We start from the raw sequence: 27,129 nt of genomic DNA, 5'->3' as shown, positions 1-27,129 counted from the left end.
TCCAAATGTGCTTTAGCATACCTCAAGCGACTCTGTGGTGTGTGCGCAGAAAAGGCGTCTTCTGCATTACTCTCCCATAGAGCCTCTCCTTGTGCAAAGTGCGCTGAATAGTTGAATATGAGCACAGTGACACCATCTGCAGCAAGATGATGTTGTAAGTCTTTGGAGCTGGTCTGTGGGTTGACTATGACTGTTCTCACCATCCTTCGCCTCTGCTTATCTGAGATTTTTCTTGGCCTGCTACTTTGGGCCTTCCATTTCCTCACTATGTTCCTCACAGTGGAAACTGACAGCTGAAATTTCTGAGATATCTTTTTGTATCCTTCCCTTAAACCATGATATTGAACAATCTTCAGGTAATTTGAGGGTTGTTTTGAGGCTCCCATTTTGCCACTCTTCAGAGAAGATGCAAAAAGGAGAAAAACTTGCAATTGGCCACCTTAACCCTTTCTCATAATTGGATTAACCTGTGTCTGTAGGTAAAGGGTCACTGAGCTTACAAAACAAATTTTTTGCTAAAGGTATTCAATCAATAAAATGTCAAGGGTGCACAAATTTATGCACCTGCCTAATTTTGTTTAAAAAAGTATTGCAAACATTCTGTAAATCCTATAAACTTCAGTTCACTTCTCAAATAGCAATGTGTTCATCTGCTGTATGATATATTTAACTGAAATATATATTTAGTTGAACAACCAATAATTTTTAGAGGAAAATCATGATAATTGTCAGGGTTCCCCAAACTTTTTCATTCCACTGTATTGAGTCCAAAATTTATTTTGAATCTGTTTAAAGCAGTTAATCAATTATAGGTTCTAATGCAGTGTCTTGATGCTTTGTCTTATTAATGAGCCCCTTTCTCAAGGAAAATACAATACAAATATTTTTAGAACATTTCCCAGACATAAAAAAACAGGCAGAACTGAAAGTGGCTGTAATCTGCCTGGGAGCAGTCACTGGTTTAATTAGGGTCGAAATTGAATGGAAATGGCAATTGTATTGTGACTGGTTTCTCTGTCAATGTAATTAAATTTGGCCAACATTGTTAATATCCCTGTATGGTATCTGTACAGTACCATCAATGTAAATGTAATTACCAATGTAATAACTAATCTTTAGGGTATACACATTATAATGTTTTTGGAATGTCACTTTTAAAAACTGATCACAGATTCAGACTGTAAACCAGAAACAGCACCTCTCCGCTTTTGAATAACATTATCACTACTGCGCTCAGTTTGTGTCAAAATGCTTTTAAAAATTTAAACCAAGCAGTTTACATTTCCGTTTCCATAGATTCCCACACCTATCAATCATCCTATGCCCAGAGTTGGTAAAAACTAACTTTATAAACCAGACTCTGATGCTGAATCATAGGCCAGTAAAACTGATGATTGGAGCAGCTCGGAACTGGCGCCTTAACAAAGGCTTAAATAAGATAAGATAAACCTTATCTGACTCGCTGCCAAAACGCATTAACCCTCTATTCCATGATATATAAAATAAGGTAGTAAAAAAATATTTGCACACATTTTGTTACCTTCCCATAGAGCACAATGAAGAATTATAATAGTAATGTAAAAAAATAATGATAATAGGAGGATTTAAGGATTTAAGTATGTTATTTTGGCTGTAATGTACTGAAGAACAAAAAAATAAATAAAAAGTGGATGGAAATGAAACCAGAACTAACCCAAAATTTTGAAAATATTTTTTAATTCATGAAAATCCTCAGGTAAATATCACTATTCTTCACATGTCTGGAGCTGAAAAAACATGGCTGCCATGTTGAGTACAGTTGAGGAAAGGAGGATGTAACAAGGTCATGTGATCAAATATAAGCAGTCTATTTGCTTCCTTTGCTTCCTCCTTTTTAAAATGGGCAATTTTTTTACTGGTGTATTTTTTTTGTGATTGTGATACTGAGGGAAAATGAGTACAGGTGCTGGTCATAAAATTAGAATAATATAAGTTGTTTTATTTAAGTAATTCCATTCAAAAAGTAAAAATTTATATTATACTCATTCATTACACACAGATTGATATATTTCAAGTGCTTATTTCTTTTAATTTGATGATTATAACTGACAACTAATGAAAACCCCAAATTCAGTATCTCAGAAAATTGGAATATTGTGAAAAGGTTCAATATTGAAGACACCTGGTGCCACACTCTAATCAGCTAATTAACTCAAAACACCTGCAAAGGCTTTTAAATGGTCTCTCAGTCTAGTACTGTAGGCTACACAATCATAGGGAAGACTGCTGACTTGACAGTTGTCCAAAAGACGACCATTGACATCTTAAACATTGATAAAGAGGCTGGCTGTTCACAGAGCTCTGTGTCCAAGTGCATTAATAGAAAGGTGAAGGGACTGAAACGATGTGGTAGAAAAAAGTGTACAAGCAATAGACATAACCGCACCCTGGAGAGGATTGTGAAATAAAAACCCATTCAAAAATGTGATGGAGATTCACAAAGACTGGTCAGTGCTTATCAGTGCTTTAAGAACCACCACCCACAGACGTATGTGAGACATGGGTTTCAGCTGTCGCATTCCTTGTGTCAAGCCAACTTTGAACAAGAGACAGGGTCAGAAGTGTCTCGTCTGGGGTAAAGACAAAAAGGACTGGACTGCTGCAGAGTGGTCCAAAGTTATGTTCTCTGAGGAAAGTAAATTTTGCATTTCCTTTGGAAATCAAGGTCCCAGAGTCTGAAGGAAGACAGGAGAGGTACAGAATCCACATTTTTTTGAGGTCCAGTGTAAAGTTTCCACAGTCAGTGATGGTTTGGGGTGACATGTCCTCTGCTGGTGTTGGATTGTAGAATTTTTAACATTTATTTAAGTTTTTTGCTTAAACGGTCACTTGAGTACTACACTTTAACATATTATTTTATATAAAATATCTGTAGTCATTCACACTCATTGCATAAATAAACAAAGAAATACAGTTTACAGTAAACAATACTGAAGAATAAGTCCACTATGGTAAGAATACACTAAGTCAAAACCACACTGTACATTTTGTTGCTTTACCACCCCTGCTATAATAGTTTAGAGTTTACATAAATAGTAGTAACATCAAATGAACAATGACAGTAAGTGTTCCAGATAAACATGGAGTACATCGACAAAGAAGGAAATAAACCGTGCAGAGCAATATAGCATAGACATCTTTGGTCTCACTGGGCCAGATATTATATTGTAACAAAAGGAGGACAAGGAGCTTAAAGGGAATGTCAATGATTCTATTCTCTCTTTGGTTACATTTAGAAGTCTTTTAGGGTGGAACATTACTTGTATAATTTTGTTTTGTTTTTAAATCTTTACTGACACTTGGACTTTGTAAACACATTAGACAGTTTTCCAACACACCAACAGACAGGAGAGCTAGCAAACGGTGAAGAAACATCCTCTGGATTTTATAAAAAGTTTGGAATCTATAATCATGAACATTGCCTTTGATTTCAGATTCAACTTTCTTTCAATTATTAAGAATTGTAAGTGCCTAGTTAGATGGGAACAAACCATTGTAAACATTCTAAACCAAACTAATGCCTCAGGAAGGCAAAGAGGTCAGTTATAAACATAAATTCGTAATTCAATTCAACATGGCTGAAAAGTTAGCAACATAGTCAATTTCTAAGTTGGGAAAATTTATCACTGATAAACTCTATGTAATGTGTCTCCTAAAACCATATATGCTTGCCCAGATGTTTTCTCCATGACAACAACATGTTGATCATTTATTGTAGTTTCGTTGTTAAGGCCAGATGTTTGTCCTACTACTGAATGCCCACTTGTCGGTTTCATAGCCTCTGAATTAGTCTCTCCTGGAAAGGAACCCTGATGTGCACATTGTAAATATCCTTGATACAAAAAGGAATTGGCAGTAGCTGAATTGGGACTCATGACAATGTACTTTGCTGAGTCTCCACTGAGTACAGCTTGTTGATCAACACTTGGATTTCTCTCCACATGATAACTTTGTTTGAGAAGGGGCCTTTCACCCCCTGCCATTCCGTTGACTATATACGTGCCTTGTGTAAGTTCTGCAGAGGCCTGACTTGCCAGAAGAACAGTGCTAGGCACCTGCTTAACCATGTAGTACGAAGGTGCTTGAACTACTAACATGTGGTTGTTCGTGGATGCATCCTCATTCATTAATATGGGACCTGATTGTGTTTCGGCAATTGTGGAAGTTGTTTGCATCACATGTCCGGAGCTTGCAATATCTGCAGTTCTTTCATGTGTAAATACCTTAGTCGTGTCAATGCTTGCATTGTGCTCAGGAACTGCTTTAGAGATAACAGGTTCTAATTCATGGCATTTGAATCCACAGACTTCGGCCAGTGTGGTGAATTTTGGTCCCAGGTCATCCAAGAAATCTAGCTCATCAAATGATTCCAGAAGGCTTTCACTGCTCACAGAACCAGCAGAAGATCCCTGTCCCTCATATGTACATACCAGCAGACCGTCATTTAATGGCACATTTTCTGCTCCTTTTGTAGCCTTCTGCAATTGGAAAAAAGACAAATACATAAATGTATTTGAAAAATGATTGCTGTTGAATTTTGTAATAAGTAAGGTTGCCTAAGATGGCCCATTATCAGAATTAGGAAAACATTTATCTTAGCAGTAGATTTTCATATAATGTCTAAATATGGTATAATTTCAGAGAAATGTCATAGATCAAGTCAGATTGCTTATAAAATATATAAAAGCAACTATGTAAAGTGAAAATTCTGATTAAGGGTTGGATTGGTTTTATTAAATAACATTTACATCTGTGGCTAGGCTTTAATGGCACAGGCATTCATGTTACTTTTATGATATATATGATATATATAATGCATGTTGGATACTGTTATGAAAGAACATAGACTAATGAAAGTTTCATAGACCATGTATGCTGTCAAACAAATGAAGCTAAATAGAAAAATACATAATCAGACAAATAACATTTAAAAACATAATTTTAAATTAGAATAAACATTTAACACTAAATCATGTAATGGGTCCAGATGATTTATTCTGCAGAGAAGTATTACTTTATATTGAATCTAAAGAAATGTTGCATTACATAGTTTTGGTTACTTCTTGCACCAAACACACCTGATAGGCCCTAGATGAAGATACACTACCCTAGAGGAAAGTAATCTATAATATTACATAATAAGAGATGTTGACATGTTGGACAAATAACTCATTTTAGCTGGTTTTTAGCTAGGCTCAGACACTCTCCATATGCCACTTACCAATGTAAAATGTTGTTTTAAAAATGTATCAGGCAAGGCCATGCCATCCACTCTTTTATAATGGGAGTCATGTCTTGAAGCATTGTAGATATATTTCATGCTGTTCTTTAAGTAATAACTATGACCATATTTACCCTCATGGGCAGAGACATTAGAGTTCACGTCTACAAACTTGTTTGAAACAGTATGGCCTGCTCTGCAATTTGATAACAAAGCAGCACTCATCAGAGGAACATCCTGCAAAGAGAAAAATAAATGAATAAAAAACAAAATGTCTAATTAATAACATTACTTCACAAAAAAAAATAGTCATATAAATCATACTTTGACTTTTACACTTGTGCTTTTCCTATGCTTCTCTAGAGAAATTCTGAAAGTAATACTTAGAGCAGTGCTCTGAAACTAAAATATTGGCCAGGTCTTCACCAAGAGTGAAGTAATCAAAATTGTAAATCAAAACATGAGACAAAGTATATTAATTTATGTAATAAATTATATAAGTATAACATTACTAGTAGTACTAGCACGTAGCAGTAGAAGTAATGAAAGGGTCCAATGAAAATCAATTAAACTTACATTTACAGTAGAACTAAATGAGACCTTGATATTGCTAAGCATTTAAACTGAATTTTGGGTGGATTTCATTTCATTTAATTTCAGTTCTCTTATGTTAGTTTCTCACTTGTCTGATTATTTTGTTAACTTTGTTAATAACATCATGATCATCATCCATCCTTTTCTTAATTTATATGAAGTTACTAATCACAGTCTCAGATGTGTAAATATCTTTGTCCATGTAGAGTAATGGGCAAATCAAGTTTGCAGGTCAGATTTAAGGATAAAGTGTAAACGTGTGCTCTCTATATGGATCTGTGCCCAGGCCTTGGGTCAGTGGTGAAAGGTCTGCTTTTACATTATTTATTCATTTGTCTCTTGAGTGGAAAAAAAATGTGAAAATACATTACCTTGTCCTCCCCTGGCCCTTCTGTGTTGTAGGAAATCATTTTTTCTTTAACATCAGCAGGCATGTCATTAAAGAGTTTTGGGTACATCACTCCTCCACAAGATAGCTCACAGTACAACAGAAACACAAGTGCCACTAAGAAAACATAAACACAGATCGCCAATATCAGGACATTAATCCATATTCATAGTGACAGTATATTCAGTCTCTCATATTCAACATATACAGATACTCTTTGTAACTAGGAGAAACCAGGAAGTAAGTATAGTTAATTAAGACAGACAACAGCAAACAATATGGAACCAACCATGAATGTATAAGACTAAGCACAACCTAACCAGGAACAATGAAACCATGAGCAATGGACCTGGAATATAAAGCTTAATGAAACACAAAACAGCAATGTTGTCAGGAGGATGGGGCATGGCCATATTGACACAAGGATGACACGAGAATGTGGGACAGTAAACAAAAACAAAAGAAGCACATGGACAGAGTTAAAGAAGGAATATAATTGCAAGAGATAAATAGAAAAAGAGTAGTGCCACATCCTGACAAAAGCAGTGTTCCTACATCTAGTGTAAAACCTTCCCAGAAGAAAATGAAGCTTTTACTGAAGTAGAGATAGAATAACTTACTATTAATATCATTAATTTCCTCTCCTTGATTCCTCCGCCTCCTTTCAGGGTAGGAGAGGAGGAGTACCAAATGTTTTTGGAAGCACCCTTAATCTACTTCTGTGTGTAAGTTTGTATTTTATCATAGTAGTCCAAGTATAAAATGAGTCGTTAAACAGTTTGCAAAAGTCAAATCATGTAGCTGTAACCAAGGTTATAGAGCTGTTTGGTTTATGTCAAAGGACACAAGAATAAGATGGAATGTGCAGCAACCTCTAGTAAATGGACAGGAACAAGGGCCGCTAGTTCCCTAAAATACCAAGTTAATCCCATTAGCTCTCAGATTTCATGCTCTCCGATCTTAGTTGGGTACAGTTTTGTACCCAAACTGATATCTTTTTTTCCTGATGTATTTTACATTCGTTATTACATCAACTCTTATATGGTTATGCTACATTGCTTGAACACATATGTTGTATACATAAGAAGAATCGTCTCTATTTTGTTGTAATTACTTAATTATTGTATTTATTATTATATATACTTATAATGTTTTTATAATGAATGGTGAAAAGACATGCTCTAAAATGATATGAAAATAATCTTGTTCCAGTTACTTTCAATTCCAAAATCAATTTCTACCAAGAGGTAGATTAAACAGAGTACCCACTTATTAATGACAGGTTTAGTGACATTAATGACAGACTTTGCTCTGGTATTTCTTGAATGTGTAAAGCCCACTAGCAATATATATCATGAGCTTTTCCACTGTGTCCTGTACTCACCAAGGAGGATCAGGACTCCTAGAAGCAGGATGCCAATGCCAGATGCTCCTAGTGAAGCCGAAGAAGCCTTTTGAAATGAGGGTTTTATTCCTGACCGTGGATCCTGTTTGCAGAATCCTTCTTCTGAGCAGGTGCATACCTCTATCTCCAGTACTTGTGTCTCAGGACAGGCCAAACCCTGCTGGTCTTTAATCTCCATGCTGACTTTGTAGGAACCAGGCCACAAGGGTTCCTCTGGCAACAGTGCAGCTTCTACAGCTGACGATGTGAATCATCAATTAGACAAATGCTTATGGATTATTTATGTATTTAATGCTGTTAAGTGTTAATTTCAGGGCATATTTCTAATAACCAGTCCCACCTTTAGAGATTTACATTAATGGAGTGACTGAAAACATGTGAGGCTTCATTGTGAGGATTCCTCCACACAGCAGGACAGAAACAGCTGAAAGCTATGGTAAATCTGTCCACAGTAGCCACACATTAAGAGAATCAACAGGAAGATAAATGATTAAAGTTGTAGCAGTTTAGGAAATGAGTATCTTCCCAAATTAATGAGTTTAGTGGGTCCTGGTAATTGGTTGGTGGACTCTTGCCCATCTAAATAAGTTACTGAATTAAGGCCTCCCTGTAAACATATCATTTTTGTCTAGCAAAACTCACCAACTAATTTTGTAATGAAATAACTTACCACTTTTCTTCTTCACATTCCATTTCCCTTGTGTCTTCTGTGGTATTATAATAAATTGAAAAGGAGCACCATTAGGACTGGCATCCATATCTTCTGCTGTTACATTCACCTCTGAGACACCAGTGCACACTTGCTGCATAGTAGTGAGTAAGGTTGGACAGTTATCGTTGGAGTCTTCTATTTGCAGTTCTAGGGTTCCAGTGGCAGTCAGAGAAGGAACATCTGTGAAAGAAAATCTTCAATTAAATTTCTGTTTACCTAATATTTGGAATCTCACAGACACTAATCCTGAGGGTTAACCCTTTCAACTCGAACCCCGCAATGAGCGGGGTAGAAAGACACCTTATATAATCAGCTTTGTAAGTCTTGAATGTCTGAATGCTTCTGTGAGCTCCGTATACCGTTAGAAAGCGCAGATCCTACCGTTTCTAAAAATAGCGCTCTCATCGCGGTGCTGTGAAGCCTCTGGGAGTAATTCAGTGTGAAAAACCACCTAAAAATCAAGGCGCTCCTTCAAAATTTTTGTCTTATGTCCTTGTCATGAAAGATTCTAATTATAGGCGCTAAAATCAGAAAAAAACCGCTGCAAAGGGACAAGAAAGACGCTGTTTACTTTCAGTTTCGTTTTGACTCACATAACGTCAACCCACGCTGTCTCTGGGCGGAAAAATATGAGTCATCAGCAAAAACATATTCCTATTATTGATTTATAGTTTTTCAAGGTTTTTTTTAGGTTTCACATCAAATAACACTGCATTAGATCAACAAATATAAACTAAAAAGCTTAAATAATTATTTATTGTGTGTTTTCTAAATAAACTAGTATTATTTCATCATTTTTTAAAAGGATTATAATAATAATAATAATTGTAAATATTATCAGCATCTGAGAAAACTGCCAAAGTACCAAAATGTTTTTTATTTGTTGGGATATTGTCCATATTTGCCCTGAACTAAATTCCTGAAAGTCTGGGCCTGCTGTGACTGTCAGAACTTTATCAGTCATACATCCCAGAGCTTAGAATATCAAGAAAAATATGTCCGTCTGATGCTACAAATTTATTTTATCACAGTAATATGACATGTAATAAATTAGCATCAAAAATGCTTATGTTTTCAACTAAAATACACCTCACACTAACAATCTGTGTCAAGATATCCGATGTGGGAATATGATTTCAAGGCTGTACATTGAGAAATATGAAAAAAAAAGCAGGCGCTAGGTAAAATTTTTGGTCAAAACATTACAAATTTATAGAAAAATTGATTTATCCGTCAGCATGAAAACCTCAAGTGATTACATATTTGAGTAGCTAAGGTTCTTTAGAAAATAAAACAACATAGCCATATTCAATATGTCACATAATTACTGTTTAAATGCAACTGAAAGAGACACTGACAAAAAAACGGAATAGCAAATTAGCTATATATATAGGGTCCATTAATGGCCCTCAAAAAATGCCCTGTCTGTAAGAGATTATATTCCTCTTTTACCATCAGTCATGCAGAGGATCTTGGCGTAATAGGTTCCATTGTTGACATATGGTGATTCTCGATCTGGCATCATTTTCAGTTTGATCTCAGCTGTGTTTTCATCAATGGATAGCCAGTTAGCAGGGTCATAACCTTTAGCATATCTAAAAATAAATTAAGTTTACAAATTATGCATTTTCACTGACCCTGGATAAACAGTAAATAATAGTGTAGCAAAAATGTATTTAAAATATCATTATTTAAAATCAAATTATAAATCTTATCTAATTTAATGTGATTGTAATTATTAAAAACTAATCAAATATTTGCTTAAAATGTGTGCAAAAAAAGAATAAATATAAATTATTTTGATGGATCTAACTAGTGTCATAAGGAACTTAACACAATTCTATAATATTCTAGATATCTGAAAAATCTAGAACACCAACCTAACGTGTTCTGCTGGTTTGCCCGTGTCTTCATCTGTGGCTGGGTAAGTGGCAATCACTCTTGGTACAGAACTACCTTTAGTGTTCTCTGACAAAGGCACAATTTTAGGATTTTTAGGATACTTTGGTCCATCCGGCCTGTTGATCACTTTCACCTTGATTGCATATATTTTTTGCTTGATCTGATATAGGCCTGTGCCAGAGTGTCCTGGCCCACTCCATCCACCTGCACCTGAAAACCCTGTCCCTCCTCCAGCTCCACCTGCATCAGCTGAGGCAGATGGTGCACCTTCATGGGCTTTATTTTTCACAACCACTCCCAAATTTAGATCAGAAACTGCCTCAAAGTCAATAGGCTATTGGGGAGAAATTAAAAAATACAGAATATATTTAGTTTGTGCTTAAAGAACCCCCATGGTTTTCAGTTTGAAAGAGTATGTTGTATGCAGGGAAATGCATGAACTGACCTTGTTTAGGTACAGCACCCCCTCGTTTGTTGCAGGATCTGTTTTAATGTTAAAATATCCATCTTCATTTCCAGACACAATGTCAAATACAGCCAGCCAGTTGTCTGTCCTTTTTTCATCAATATCCAGGGCCTGGACACGCAGGACTTCTACATCAGCCACGTTCTCATCCACAGACACTTCATACTACATAAGAAAAGTATCACTAATTAGAAATGTATATTTTCCTAAAATAATCATTCTAATATGATACATTTAAGAGGGGATATATATTCCTCTTTAAAAAAATCTAGTGATGACTTAATTATGTCCTCTCCTTCTTTGAACATATTTACTTGAAAAATAAAAACATAAACGGTGGTGCAGCAGGTAGTGTCACCATCACACAGCTCCAGGGACCCGGAGGATGTGGGTTCGATTCCCGCTCCGGGTGACTGTCTGTGAGGAGTTTGGTGTGTTCTCCCAGTGTCCACGTGGGTTTCCTCCGGGTGCTCCGGCTTCCTCCCACGGTCCAAAAACACATGTTGGTAGGGGGATTGGCAACGCAAAATGTCCATAAGTGTGTGTGTGTGTGTGTTGCCCTGTGAAGGACTGGTGCCCCCTCCAGGGTGTGTTCCTGCCTTGTGCCCAATGATTGCAGGTAGGCTCCAGACCAACCGTGACCCTGAACTGGATTGGTGGTTACAGACAAAGAATTAATAAAAACCATAAAAATATATGCGGTTGTAATTATAATATACTTGATGTGTCAAAATGTGATATGAGTAACCATGTATGGGCTAATACTTTATGGCCTGCTTCATAATGTTGACATAGCTTATCATAAACATATGACAGATGTCATATGCAGTCTTGAGTTGTCATGACACATTTCATTCAATATTATAACAGGGTCATTTTACAATTACAGCCAATTTTAGAACAGTTTATATCACATGCTCTTTTTTGTTTGGGCTCTAGATAGCCATAATTACAGTTTCGGGCAAAGATAACATGATACTTCTACAACTGGACAGCTATCGTATTATGTTAATGACATGGTTATGAAAATAATATGTTGCATTCAAAGCAAAGTGCTGCTAATAATACTTTACCTCATCCTGCTCCAGAGTGGGCACATTGTCATTAATATCCTTGATGTAAATCTTTACTGTTGTTGTTGCTGTGTTGCCACCTGGAGCTCCATCCATATCAGTGGCTTTCACAGTTAGAACGTAAGAGGTTTGTTTCTGATGAAGAACATTTTAGCAAAAGATTGATAGAATGCTATGAATTAGTATAAATGGTAGACAATGATGATGTGCCAAGATCATCAAGAAAGGTTGTTGCTTAAGTGTATTTCTGTGTGAGCAGTTATAATTTTCATAAAACAAAAAGAAATACACACCTCTCGATCCAGTGCTGAATCTCTTACATAGATACATCCAGTATTTCTATCAATGAAAAAAAATTGCTTGCCATCTGGGTCCTGCTTAATTAAGCTAAAGGCAATCTTAGTGTGATTAGAGTTTGGCAAATCTGCATCTGTAGCATGGACTTGAGTTATGAGCGTATCTGCAAATGAAATATATTGTTCACAAAAGTGTGATTTAGACCACTGCCTGAAAATGTACACTTTCTCATTGAAAAAAGTAAAAATTGCTATTAAATCTTACATTCCTATGAGATTAGTGGGAAATAATGGGGTTCTGTTTATTTTTCTAACTGAAGCTATTTTCAAAGATTAGCTTAAATATATATGGAAATGAATAGATATGTTTTTTTCCTGTAAGTTTATGTCCAATATAAATCAATATGTTCCAGATGTCCAATATAGTGTCTGGAGAGTATTTGCAATCATTATTGATCAGAACATTTACAAAATATGTTATTTGGCCAGGTCTCCAAAGTTGTATTGCTCTGATGTTGAATTTTGTGTTGCACCTTTTGCAGGTGTGTAACTCTTTATAAAACCAAAACAGACTCACCCACAGGACTGCCCTCATAAACACTGGCTGGTTCTGGTTTAATAAACACAGGTGGGTTATCATTCTGATCACCCACTTCAAAGTGCAAACTTATGGAATCTTCAGCAATGGTGTTGCTTTTCGTGTACCATGCGGTGCCAAAAAACTGTGGAGAAGAGCAGTTTAAAATAGTAACTCACAGTATGTGTGAAACTTTGTAGTAGTTTCTAATATCACTGCATATATATATATATATAGTTGATATACTGTATATATGGGTAGCTTTTAAAGTGCCCTCTACAGATTAAATTGCACCAAATTGGCAAGATAAATTCTTCAAAATCAATATATATATATATTTATATATATATATATATATATATATATTTCTTTTTGTCATGTAGATCTCAAAGATCAGGAGATTATTGGACCAAATAACGTTGCTCTGTTGCGCCACCAATAGGTCAAGTTTGGTGCCCTCAATTGCCTGAGTAGCACCTCCAAATCTGATGCCTGGATCCCAATTACTTTTAAGGAAGACAGCGAATATTTTATGATTAAAAAACAAAGAAGCAAGCAAACAAACAAAAACAATAAATAAATAAATAAATGGGGAGCTATGCACCCCTGTTTTATCTTTGAGATTTTTTTCTTAGGGTTTTTTTTTTTCAAACAATTGCACTAAACAAAGTGTAAGTTAGAAATCTGCTTTATTGCCCCAGTCATTGCAGAGTATTGTTAAAACCAACAAGCAGCATGATTTAGCTAAATATAAAGTGATATGCCAAACCACATACTGGATATTTAATAAAATTCATAACAGTCTTTCTCAAAAAAAAGGTTTAGAAATTACAGGGAATTGTTTAACATACAACAAAATTACTATTTACTGAATGAATATTTGCTCATTTAGTATTTACTGGCCAATGAATTAGCTTTTAGTTATAAAAATTAACAGTAAGCAAGTGTGTGTGTGTGTGTGTGTGTCCTCACTTTATACAAGGGAATTTCTTCTCTGTCCAGGATGCCTGTGAGCCGAATCTTTCCTGTGTCCTCCTCTACAACAAACAAGTTATAGGGTGGCAAATCAGCTCCAGGACCCTTCAGAGTGAAGCGCACCTTATCAGCCAAATCTGAGCCGATCTGAGACATGTAGAACAACATTCAAATTCAAAAGTAAAAGTACTGGAAACTTTAATGTCAGAAATTAATTAACAAAAATAAGACATTGTGATATTGCTCTCAGAAAACTATTGCTACGGTGGTATATTTCAGTCCATGTTGTGGTAACATTTCTAAACACCACTTAATTACCTTTAATTTGGGAACAGAAATGTATTATGTTCTGTATTCTATTGTTTTGTATATTCTATATATTCTCTATATATGTTGCATTTCATTACCTTCCAAAACATGCCTCCATTTTTGTGGATTTTTAGTTTAGTACATTATATGAACACAACTGCTTTCCTTTTTGTTTTGTGAGTATGTTATGATAAATGGACATAAATATAAATGCTCCAGATTAACTTGGAATAAAATCGTTTTACATTGACTTCCGCTGAAAGTTTAGAAGGTTTTTTCTTCTCCTGTAAAGTTATTATTTTGTGAGGTACATGTTTTTCACTGAACAGTAATGATTTATTTTTTCCATCTTAAATCCAGATTTTGTTCTATTTAAAATATTTGCATTCTGAAAATTCAGAAATATTCTGCTTTCCTTCTGGAAAAGAGATTGTGTTGTACATTTAAGGTACACAATTGGACTTTTAGACCGTTGTTGTACACTAAATTACAATTAGACTAAATTGCAATGTCTGTAAATTTAGTGAGCAAACATGTCCTAGTACAGGACACTTTTTTGACAGTTTGATAATATCTTTACCAGGGCAACATAATCTTCTTTAGTGTAATCCACATTCTCCATGAGCTTTGTTGCAGGAGGAATCCAGTCCCGTCTGTGTCGCTGGCTCTTGGCATGTTCTTGGCAGTGTACTGTGTCAGCCAGGAGCTGGGTGCACAGAACGAATGACGTATTAGTCAATATTTTTATAACTGTGATCTCATTATATCTCAGGTCATATACCAGGAGTTTCATTCATTTCATGTCCTCAAGAATATATGTTAGTTTTTTTTTTTAAGATAATATGCAAAGTGATTCCATTCAGCTGTTTAGATGGGGGGGGGGTCCTCTATCTACACCCTTCATATTAGATCAGCAAGCATCCAAAAGCTTTTGTCTACTGTGAATTCAACTGACAAATACATGCTTAATCAAATCAAAATACCACATGACACGGAATAAGTATATGAGTATATGAGTAAGCTATTTAACTGGACTTATCAATATTATAATATTGTAATTATGCAATATTTTATTTTAGGTGATGTCCAAATGCTTTTATTAATTTTATATAGTATAAGTTACTTAATATTGTACAGAATACTTAATTTGCATATTAGAAACCTATAATGGAGCAAAAGAATGACCTGCAGCCACCTGTTTTAGTTTGATTGCACACACTGCATTCCTGGACCACAGCAATGTGTTACAGGTTTGAATAACTACAAATGCCCATACCTTTTTATTAATATGAGCACAATGACAAAATTAAAACAACAGTACTCAACTAAAATCACTGTTAATAAATGAATAAAATTAACAAAATAATTATACGTATATATTTCCCAACTAATTCAGCACAATTGGAGCATTTAACTAACCAATGTAATACATGGAAAAAACATAATGTACTGAATTGATTGGTTTCAAATGTGTACAACATATGCAAATTAATTCAAACATGTTTAATTGACTAAGTTATTGGAAATTAACTGAAATGTAAAATTTTTATGTATGTAGTATATTTTTTTGCTGTTGAAATGAGGTAAAGTTGGTACATACAATAGTTCCTCAAATCACATTTTTTGTAAAAGAAAAAAAAAATACATCCTGTATAATAAAAAAAACTTTAACTGGGTGTTTTCCTGCAAATTGTTAATGCTAATTTATTTATAGTTTAACGTTGAACCTATTGGGAAAAATATTTAAAATAAAATGCCTGTTTATTAAAATGTGTAGAAACAAGTTCTCTTTTATTTTTTTAATTGTTATTGCCACACAGTTCAATATATATATATATATATATATATATATTTCAGTATTATTTGCTTCAATATTCATATTTCCAACAGATCTCATTCTTTAATTAAGTTCTGAGATCTAATTTCAAGATGTTTCATATGTTGTCTCGTTCGGAATACAAAACCTTTTAACTTAAAAATTGTAACATCACTGGTGAAAGTAAAAGAAAAGCATTCTTAACTTCAATATGAGTTAAAGTAAAACTATTTTATTCCATATGTCTTTGCTCGAAAATAACCATGGACTTCTCAGGAAACGACGTCTCCTTGATGGCAGCATATGACTGAAATCCCGACACATGCCTCTACATCAATGGTATCATGAAACATACGGCATGGGCACCATATAATTACCCATGCCTCAGGCACTAGTGCACCTCCAAATCATGGCAGAATTTGGCTTTTGTACTTATTTTTGATAACTGTGTAGATGGGGACTTTTTATCTTGAGTCAGAGAAATCAATGTCATTGTCAAATCAATGTCAAATTTCATGAAAAGAAGCTGAAATGTGGACTCATCTGCATGGCCCATTTTCACGGTATTTGGGATGTTATGAGATGAGCTCAGCAGGAGTTTTGCCTAGAATGAATATATGGGTTACTCCTTGTGTAATAGGGCCTTTATTCATGCAATATTAGTGTTAGATTTTACAAAATACCACTAAACCAAATAGATATATTCACCACAATAGCTTGATAGTTCCTCATGCAATGCCATCTGAGGTCTCAAAGGTCTTCTGAGAATACCCTGAATCTTTACCAAGAATTCATTCATGCATTGTCTGAAACTGCTTTATCCAGTTCTGGTCTGTGATGTCAACTGTCTGCACCCTGTACAGTCCATCACAGTTTTCCCAATATTATATACACTCATAAAAATAAAGGTTCTACAAAAGGTTATTTGAGTGATGCCAAAGATGCCAAAAAGAAAATTTTTTTGCTAATATGTTTAAATTGATAAAGAACCTTAAGACTGAGTGATGGATTTTTAAACCTTTCAAAGGTTCTTCTTAAAGAAAAATGGTTCTTTATGGAAATGTTCAAAAAACCATATGTAGCACCTTTATTTTTAAGAGAATACAGTAAATAAAGAACTACATTTTTTTTCCTAACAGTCCTTTCAAAGTTTTACACAAAGTAGTGAGCACAACCCATCTTAGCTTGCAAGTCTTGAGAGTGATGTATGTTTTCTGGGGTGGGGGACACCGTGGGTCTTGGGAGTAGTAAGAATATATGCTGCACGTTTTTAGTGGAGCGAGAGTTTGTGCTTGGCATGCTTTCAGTGTGAGTGTGTGTGAGGGGGGGTGGGTTTTCATTGTACACACAGCAGATGCATTAATTAATTCATTCATTCATTATCTGTAACCACTTATCCAGTTCAGGGTCGCGGTGGGTCCAGAGCCTACCTGGAATCATTGGGCACAAGGCGGGAGTACACCCTGGAGGGGGCACCAGTCCTTCACAGAGCAACACAGACACACACACATTCACTCACACACTCACACCTGCGGACACTTTTGAGTCGCCAATCCACGTACCAATGTGTGTTTTTGGACTGTGGGAGGAAACCGGAGCACCCGGAGGAAACCCACGCAGACACGGGGAGAACACACCAACTCCTCACAGACAGTCACTCGGAGCGGGAATCTAACCCACAACCTCCAGGCCCCCACTGTGACACTACCTGCTGCGCCACTGTTCTGCCCACAGCAGATGCAGCCAAAATCAAATCTTATTCTCTAGCAAATTATTCAGTTAAAGCGCAGTTGATCTGCTGCTGTCAAAATTTTATTTTCATGAATGCATGTTTAAAAAATATCAATAAAACCACAAAATATGTAGGATTGCAGTGGCTAATGGCTAAAGCCTGAGCATTTGAAGAATATTTTTGCCTTGACATTTGACAAATGAAAGTCTTGTTTTATTGCACTTTACAAAATGTACCAGTTTTTTACAGAAATTAGGTTTGTAAATATAGAAATGGGACATACTGAAACAGGTGTCAAATTTAACAGATTATATTGGGCAGAAATAAAACAATCTTTATCTTGGAGTGCTCCCTTAAGGATAATGAATATATTTCTGACCCCAGAGTCTTATGTTAATCTCAGTAGGTATATTCCCACTCACCTTTGTAGCCAGGAAGACCAGCAGAATCTGAGTTACTGAAGAGTAAGTAATCATCCTGTATCATGAAACATACAAAAACCAAAGCCAAAAGTCAGACCTAGAGAAAGATCAGCCCTCAGATGATATAAATATATGTATATATAGCGCATGCAGCTTCTGAACTATGGCCATGCCCACTTGAGGAGTGGCCATTTAATCATGTGTGTGTTTGTGTGCTTGTTGTAAATTCTTTGTAAGTCTTTAAAGATATTTGAAAGCGGTTCTCTGGAACTACACATGACGAGTCAGAAAGAGGGCACCAGTTGCTTATCATATGTGGTCTACAAAAAATGTAATGCTGTTCTACCAGTTTCAACATACAGCCTACTGCATAGTGCTGCCCAATGGTATCAGTATTGTCAGTAAACAATAAAATATACATCAATATGAAATAAGTCTATACAAAATCATATGCTTTTTAGAATACTTTCAAGTATTCTGTGTGCCTCATGGCAACAGCAAATGGCATTGTAACTGCACACAGTGGAAGGTAATCGAACACTGCCGAATGGTTTTAGAAATAGAATGAGTTTGGTAATGGGTTCAGTTGTGACTCGTTTTCAAGTACATTATTCTCCTTCTTGTTTTGAAGAAAAGTGTTCATTGGTTAAAACTTTTCTTGAACCTTACGTAACATTGCAGTAATTGCTGTTTCACTTTATTTCTCATGAGACACGTAGCACAACGATCAGCAGGATCTAATCTATCTAACCATACCTGCATCATCAAATTCAGCTAGAAAAATACCCACACTCCAACTCACTATAATGATACAGTTTTGTTTGTGGGCTTCACAACTCAGGAGTCAACTGCCAGACATAACTGGGGCTAGGAGTCCAAGGAAGCACAAGTAGCCTACCCCCCCCCCCCCCCCCCATCTCTCTCTCTGTGTGTGTGTGTGTGGTGTGTATGTGTCTATGTAGGTTATGAGGATATCTAAAGCCACCTGAACCTGAAGCTATCTAAACCATGACAAAATTTCTGTTGTATTCTGAGATCACAGATACTACAGTCAAATTATTTCTAAAACACTTCAGAACTGAAGATGCTTTCAAATTCTGTATATTATGAAAAATTTCCAAAACAATTTAAAATATAAAATGCTCACATATTTGATGTAAGAATACCAGATTGATTAATCTCCATACCTCTTGTCTAAGTTTTTATTAATTTATTTATTGTCTGTCCATCATTATTTTTTCATATTGGATTTGTATTTTTTTAGCCTTGGTTTCTCGTGTTTCTCTTATTGTATGTTTCTTTTCACTGGGTCTCTCACTAGGGCCTAGGACTTCTGTAATACTGCCTTGCGAAAATGGCAGTTGTAAAAAGCACTGTATTACAAATTTAAAATTTATAACATGTGCATATAGGACCAGTGTACATGTTTTTTTCATGCCTAAACTTAGATTTTAAGACATATGTCTTAAGTGAAAGTAAAAAAGTACAGATTTTCGGACAGAATACCTGCTTATAATGCTTAACCACGTTTTCCATTCTCATAAAAAAAAGCAATAAATCAATAATAAAATAATTATTAGAAGTATTGTAAAGTATTATTAGAATTATTATTATTATTATTATTAAATGTATTAATAATAAATGCATTTAAAGCTTATTTTAAAACCTACTGTAAAACTCATCTGGTTCTGTCAAAAATTGTCCTGGCTTTTGTCATTACAGTCATTTTGTAATTGATATTGCTAGTAAAAAACATAACTTGGATTGAGTTTTGTTTTTTTAATAAAACAGCTTGCTGGCATAAATAATTTTATGGAGATACATAGGGATAAAAAATTTGAAGCCTGATTTAAAAATCAATGACTATAATGACTTGTGTAGTGGAGAGCCTAGTCTCTTAAACCCCACTGCATTGTATATGCTAAGTGTATTAATTCCTGAGACTATTACCTACCCCCCCACACACACACACTCACACACACACACACACACACAATATTGCAAAATAATTGAGTGAGTTGTATAAGTCTGGAACTGCTGGAGGTTATATTTATACTTCATATACAGTTATACACAAATGCAAATGTTTGGGCACTGGTAACAGATTTAAATATAAACTTTTGGGCTAACTTTAGCATCTGATTCCTATTTATTTTCATAATTGAAAGGACTAAACTAATTGCATGACATAAAATATCTTCTAACATTTATACAGGACACAGTTCATTTTTCCTCCCCCAATATTTTAAATTCAACAATCAGTATATGTGTATTTAATGTTTGTTCTCTGTTCTAGAAGTTTGCACAGACAGTAAAATTATTCTGGGACACACGCCCATTTTCATGCCTCACTTGTGAGCTGGAATGATGGCACTCAAGCGTACCAGTCTTGCTTGCCACATTAAAGGCATGTAAGCCAGAAGTCACATTTTGGGTCCTGACTGGCACATATCATAACTGTCCAATTAAAAACATGTAACTCTCAAAATAGTAATTTACAGGAGAAGGAGAAACATTTCTGAACTTTCAATGAAAGTTTTGCTCCAAGTAATTTTGGAGCATTTCTATTGGTCCATTCATCATGAAATTTTCATATGATGTGAAGGACAGCAGCTGTTCAAATGAGTTTTAAAATGGACAGAAATGAAGATATGTGTTTTTAATTGGACAGCAATAATATGCTTTCTTGTTTGTGTCAACGGTCTCTGTTTTTCCTGGTAGCAAGACATCTTTCTGTGGTATGGGAATGAACTTCCTGTGAAACTATAAAAATCATTTTATAACTTCTGGAGAATCTGCATCTCTTGTGCATTGAATGGACCACATTCCAGATTCCAAATGTGTTAACACACATTTCTGATTAAGGTAAACAAATATTTAAAGGCAAAATATAAATATTTTTAATTATATGTGTGCATTAGCACATTCATAAACAAGAAGCGTAACCCTGAGCATAACAGTCCAATTCCTCTTTTCCTATAATTATAATTTCCTCAGTTTTCTTTAACCCTATACTCTTGCTCAGTTTGTTTTTTCCTGCCTGATTCTTTTTTTCTATCATAAATTATAGGCCTTCTCCATTTCCTCTGGTACAGTGAGAGAAATTCTTTGTTGATTATTCACTTTTACATTTAGATGCTGAGTTACTATTAATGCTTGAAAACAAAACAAACAAAACAAAAAAGGTAAAAAAAAGATGTGACTTGACAATCTGGGCAGGCCTGGAAACTTTCTGGCAAACAATATCAAACGTATTTTGGTCACACCCATTGCATTGTAGTGTAGTGTTTTGTGTGTGTGTGTGTATGGAAATGCCTTGAGCTGTAAGGATCCAGATTAACCGGTTTCAGGTTTAGAAAAACCGAAAACTGAAAAGCCAAACACGATGTGTATAAGCACAAAGCATTGTCTGTGACCATCTTAGGGTTTAACATATATGTAAATCATTATGCTATTTATCTTCACAAGCACAATCGCAATGCTGCCACGCATGTACAAATTAATTATGGCCCACAGAGTATGCAGTGTGTGTTTTAGTAAACCTGAAAAAGGTTCATATGGTGCGAATAATACACTGTATGTATTATACAGAGTGATTTCTCTTATCTACTCATATCTGATTAGAAAATGCTATGTTCTACTAATTTCCAGAGCTAAACACAAATGTACAAACTGTTAGCTTGTCGGTTTGTGAAGCTGGACCAGGCACCTACATGAACAAAAGTGGCTGGTAAAATGTCAAAGCAAATGTCTACCTTCATGCATAAAATCATGAAATATAAGAAAAGATTCATAAATTGTTTTTGGCCATCACAGTGGCACAGCAGGTAGTGTCACAGTCACACAGTCATGGGCTTCAAGTCCCACTTCAGGTCCCCCCAGATGACTGTCTGTGAAGAGTTTGGTGTGTTTTACAGCCCGCGTGGGTTTCCTCCGGGTCCTTCGGTTTCCTCCCACAGTCCAAAAACACGTTAGTAGGTTGATTGGCGACTCCAGACCAAAAAAGTGTCCATAGCTGTGTGTGTGAGAGAATGAATGTGTGAGTGTGTGTCACCCTGCCAAGGACTGGCGCCCCCTCCAGGGTGTGCTTTGCGCCCAGTGATTCCCGGTAGGTTCCAGACTCACCACCACCCTGAACTGGATAAGTGGTTACAGATAATGAATGAATAAACATTTTTTTTCAGGCCTGATGTGACAGTATGCTTTAGCTTCGTGTGCATAAAGGTTTAGCTTTGAAGTTTGCTATGTTGTTTTTTTTTTTGGTGATTTAAACTCAGATATGCTGCCTCCATTGGGCCTCTTTGCAGTGAAGGGTGTTACAGTGTTAGTTGAAGTTATGCAACATGTACCATGACTGCATAGCTGTCAGCAGTACCCTGAAGTTATTGCTTTGCGGGACATAATGCTTTTTGAAAATGTACCTCTGCTCCCTGCAACCTGGCTTTTCTAATTATTGTCAATATTTAATAATTCATTGGTAAAGTGAATAACACTAATTGTCTTACTATTGCACCTTTTGAGGGGTGGGAGATATTAGGTAGCAAATCATCACTGTCCATAGAAAAACAACTCAATTTTTTTTTGTCAATTTTTGCTTACTTTTTCATTTGAAGGACAGTAGCTTTCCTTCACAGTGTTTTAAAGTTTCCTGATGAAAGGGGCAACAGAAATGCTTCAAATTTACTTGGAATATTCATTCATTGTCTGTAACTGCTTATCCAGTTCAGAGTGGTGGTGGGTCTGGAGCCCACCTAGAATCACTGGGTGCAAGGCAGAAACACACCCTGGAGCGGGCGCCAGTCCTTGACAGGGCAACACACACTCACTCACAAGTATGGACACTTTTGAGTCGCCAATCCACCTACCAACGTGTGTTTTTGGACTGTGGGAGGAAACCGGAGCACCTGGAGGAAACCCACACTGACACGGGGAGAACACACCAACTCCTCACAGACAGTCACTCGGAGCAGGACTGGAACCCACAACCTCCAGGTCCCTAGAGCTGTTTGACTGCAACACTACCTGCTGCACCACCATGTCACCATATTTTTTTCTTTTTACATTGCCTTCCATTCATTGTTAAGAAGGTTATTTCCTTCTCCTATACAGTTACTATTTGGAGATAAATATATATGTTTGAAATGTATGCTTGAATTTCCACTGAAACAACATCATTGAACTGTTAATTCTTGAAGCTGACTCTGAAAGTAAGTTATTAGAACTCACAGGCTGCATGGCCATGTCGATCTCTTCACTCCCTATATATACACCCAGGTGCTGCATGAACATGCTTCCCTCTCAAACTCCCTGCAAAATGTAAAAATCAATCCAAATAAACAAATATGTCACATGTTAATATATGGGCGGCACGGTGGCGCAGCAGGTAGTGTCGCAGTCACACATCTCCAGGGGCCTGGAGGTTGGGGGTTCGATTCCCGCTCTGGGTGACTGTCTGTGAGGAGTTGGTGTGTTCTCCCCATGTCCGCGTGGGTTTCCTCCGGGTGCTCCGGTTTCCTCCCACAGTCCAAAAAACACACGTTGGTAGGTGGATTGGTGACTCAAAATTGTCTGTAGGTGTGAGTGAATGTGTGTGTGTCTGTGTTGCCCTGTGAAGGACTGGTGCCACCTCCAGGGGGTATTCCTACCTTGTGCCCAATGATTCCGGGTAGGCTCTGGACCCACCGCGACCCTGAACTGGATAAGCGCTTGATACATGTTACATGGTAAAATGTTAGAGAATGGCTTTGCATTTCGTATCTAAGGTAACTTATGTAGCTAAAGTTACTGAGTCACTTGCATTTCAGTCCCTGCATATCTAAATATGGAGCGAAAGAAAATGAATATCAAGAAAGTGAAAAATTGGCAATATATCAAATTTACAGTCAAGACATATTTGCTTTCTGAGGTATTGCTCTTGAACTACAATGCTAAGGTTGCAGTTGAATCATGTAGTGAAAGCTTATGTCCTTGAATAAACAGATTTGAGGAAACATTACCTAATGAAACACACTGCTCTCATACCGAGTTACGCGTAGGTGGATTTACTTATCAACTGTAGTGGAGAAAATAAGTACAAGTGTTAGGAATTGAAATCTAACAGAGCATTTGCAATCAGAAAGTAGTTTATTAACCTTAAGGTGGTCAACACACAATAGCACAGAGCACTATGTGAATGTGGACAAAGAAGATGTTTTCACAGAGAGTTTATAGGTAGTTTATACATCATAAGCATAAGATAATCACTCTAAGTTTCTGCAAGCTTACCTTCCTTAGAGACATCCCAGTCTGATAAACAACATTCATTCATTCTCTGTAACCACTTATCCAGTTTAGGGTCACGGTGGGTCCAGAGCCTACCTGGAATCATTGGGCGCAAGGCAGGAATACACCCTGGAGGGGGCGCCAGTCCTTCACAGGGCAACACAGACACACACACATTCACTCACACCTACAGACACTTTTGAGTCGCCAACCTACCAACGTGTGTTTTTGGACTGTGGGAGGAAACCGGAGCACCTGGAGGAAACCCACGCAGACACGGGGAGAACACACCAACTCCTCACAGACAGTCACCCGGAGCAGGAATCGAACCCCCAACCTCCAGGCCCCTGGAGCTGCATAACTGTGACACTACCTGCTGCACCACTGTGCCTCCCCTGATAAACAACATGTAGGACAAAATGTTTTGTTTCTGATAAAGCACTGACCTTGAAACTGACCTGACATACACTTTTTCTGAGTTGCGTTGATGGTTAGAAATGAATATACAGACAAAACAAGCAGACAGGGTCTTTCAACAGACATATAAAAATTTCCATTACATCAACATTGGCAAATGAGCCTTTTAACTGACTGACTGATACAATATATATATAGACTTTTAGTCGGACCCAGTAAAGCTGAGCTGCAGTCTAAACCCTTCATCTTCTGCATGTGTGTGTGAGTGAGAGAGAGAGAGAGAAAGAGGGAGAGAGAGATTGGCAGGAAACAAGAGGTGAGATAGGATGGGTGAGTAATTAATTATAATCATACACAAGATAAGATGTAAGTTATTGATTGATTAATTCATTTGTTATCTGTAACTGCTTATCCAGTTCAGGGTCGCGGTCCAGAGCCTACCTGGAATGACTAGGCGCAAGGCGGGAACACACCCTGAAGGAGGAGCCAGTCCTTCACAGGGCAACACACACACACACACTCACGCATTCACTCACACCTACGGGCACTTTTGAGTCGCCAATCCACCTACCAACGTGTGTTTTTGGACCGTGGGAGGAAACCAGAGCACCCAGAGGAAACCCACACAGACACGGGGAGAACACACCAACTCCTCACAGAGATATTTTTAATACAAATTTCAACAAAAAATATAATCTTTATATGAATGTTCACTGCAAATTCAGGATCCCGTTGATGTTGGTGTAATGCCCAGGTGCCGAACTCAACACATCTATCAGGGTCATTCTGTGATTGTTTCTGCTGCAGCTGGATCTTGAAGGAGTGGCACTTATTTAAGAAGAATCTGAACAAGGGATTCATTGCATGCTGCATAGTGGACTTTTCACAAAGGCTGTCCACAGTCCACAGTTTCTCAGAATTTGGCTATGAGAGATGTGACAGTGCTGTGTGAAATTGGTGGACTTTCTGGGTGTTGGTTGTTGAAGTCTGTGGCTATGATATGGCAGCTGCCTTCCACAGACATCAGAACCACTTCAATCATCTCTTCGCTCATCAATTCCATTTCAGTTACATGTAACGAACAACAAAATTTTTTAAATTTCTGTTTTGATAACTCTTGAACCACAAGAGCTATTGCAAATCTGATCTTTTGTTTCTGAAATAAAAGGGTGTCCTGAGGCTTTTGACTCACCCTGTATAGTGACATGAGTTTTGGACATACAGAGACATCAAGACTGCTGGGAAAATATTGTGTCTGGTTTTAAGGACACCTGTCGGTCCTTCAAGTACGACAGACAATCAAGTTAATTTGTCAAAAAGTCCAACTAGATTTTGCTGGGCTGAAAGTCCATGTCCCCTCCCTCACATTCCCTCTGGCTTAAAGATGGGTTCTTTTTAAGTCTGGCATTCTTTTATCAATCATTTAAAATAATTAAAGATATTGGAGCAGACTGCGAGTTGTGGGGTGGGGTTTTTATGTCTTCTCCTGAAAAAAACACCTACGCCGTTCCTACTCTCGAGCTACACGTTTCTACTTGTGAAATTTTATCAGGAAACTGAAGACACACTGCTTACACTGTTTAAACATGGACAAGTCCTGTTTCTGACCATGCAGAAAAGTGAAATCTGGATGTGATCCAATCAACAAAAACACATGTTAATGCTCTAATCTGGACACAATTACCTATTATATCTGTAGAAAACCAAGCAGTGAAATGGAACACCATGGTCACCATGCTAAATGCCAAGACTAGCATAGTAATGACCAAATGCTCTGATTTGTAGAACAGTTTACTTTGAACTTTAAAGGAAATCCATACAGTCCACACCTTAAAGAACTGTCAGGTTATTGTCTGGTATAGGAGATCTTTACTTGTGACCCAAAGCACTGAAAGCCTTATTTCCTTCAGTGTCTTAAAGATGAAAGCTCTAAATTTTTTGACTTGACTTGTTTTTATATCTGAAAATATATTATTACTATTATATTATCAAACTTTAAGTTCTGGAAAGCATTGCTTTTTTTTGTTGTTTTCCCTTTTCTGTAAAAAAATCTTTTCTTCTGAAAAAAACAAAAGACCAGCTGAAATATTAATATTAATGTTTGTTCTGAAAGTGGTCTATGACCTTCACACAGTTTTTCAGGTAAAACTCAGCATTAAATCCCTGCTCTGGGATTTGGTTTTCAAATATTTTTACTTTTTGGCTTCTGTTTCCCACTTTCGAACTTTTAATGAGCGTTAGCTAAATAAATATCCTTTGAGTCACTGTCACGCCATTGTTGTGTAACAGAAATAATTTCCCCACTGATGACTAATCCATAAACAATGCATGTGGAGTCTTCGCCATTAGGCATAAGCAAATTAAAGATCAATTCTCTTTTGATTGGTAGAACAATCTTTTGCTACTGAAACTATTGAGTGTAAAATAATACCAGTCCAATATCTGACACTGGCCAAAACATATGTAAATTATGAAAGGCATTTTTGTTGGAAACACAAAACTAAGTAGAATTTTGACCTTAAAA

The 27,129-nt window shown here is 36.5% G+C and overlaps 1 protein-coding gene across 1 annotated transcript; it reads right to left on the bottom strand.

Annotated features, from left to right (window-relative positions):
• Positions 1-1,735: 1,735 nt before the first annotated feature.
• On the bottom strand, positions 1,736-18,038 carry LOC136702173 (desmoglein-2.1-like). The gene is made up of 14 exons (XM_066677110.1): positions 17,928-18,038; positions 14,538-14,663; positions 13,646-13,795; positions 12,674-12,818; positions 12,094-12,260; positions 11,801-11,935; positions 10,707-10,892; positions 10,240-10,595; positions 9,812-9,954; positions 8,318-8,539; positions 7,627-7,884; positions 6,226-6,359; positions 5,261-5,497; positions 1,736-4,517 (listed from the first exon to the last, which is right to left on the bottom strand). The coding sequence occupies exons 1-14, from the start codon at positions 17,979-17,981 to the stop codon at positions 3,663-3,665; spliced, it is 3,168 nt and encodes a 1,055-aa protein (XP_066533207.1). The 5' UTR covers positions 17,982-18,038; the 3' UTR covers positions 1,736-3,662.
• Between the last annotated feature and the right edge of the window lie 9,091 nt (positions 18,039-27,129).

The sequence above is a fragment of the Hoplias malabaricus genome, chromosome 7 (genome assembly GCF_029633855.1).
Source record: "Hoplias malabaricus isolate fHopMal1 chromosome 7, fHopMal1.hap1, whole genome shotgun sequence".
NCBI classification, from domain to species: Eukaryota; Metazoa; Chordata; class Actinopteri; order Characiformes; family Erythrinidae; genus Hoplias; species Hoplias malabaricus.
This window is presented reverse-complemented; position numbering and strand designations above follow the sequence as displayed.

Bases quoted from the DNA above. Each gene is read 5' to 3' on its own strand.
- LOC136702173 (XM_066677110.1), bottom strand. From the start codon at position 17,981: ATGATTACTTACTCTTCAGTAACTCAGATTCTGCTGGTCTTCCTGGCT. The intron at 14,664-17,927 runs GTGAGTGGGAAT...CTGTGCACCCAG, and splicing joins TGGTCTTCCTGGCTACAAAG to CTCCTGGCTGACACAGTACA. The intron at 6,360-7,626 runs GTGAGTACAGGA...ATGTTTTCTTAG, and splicing joins AGGAGTCCTGATCCTCCTTG to TGGCACTTGTGTTTCTGTTG.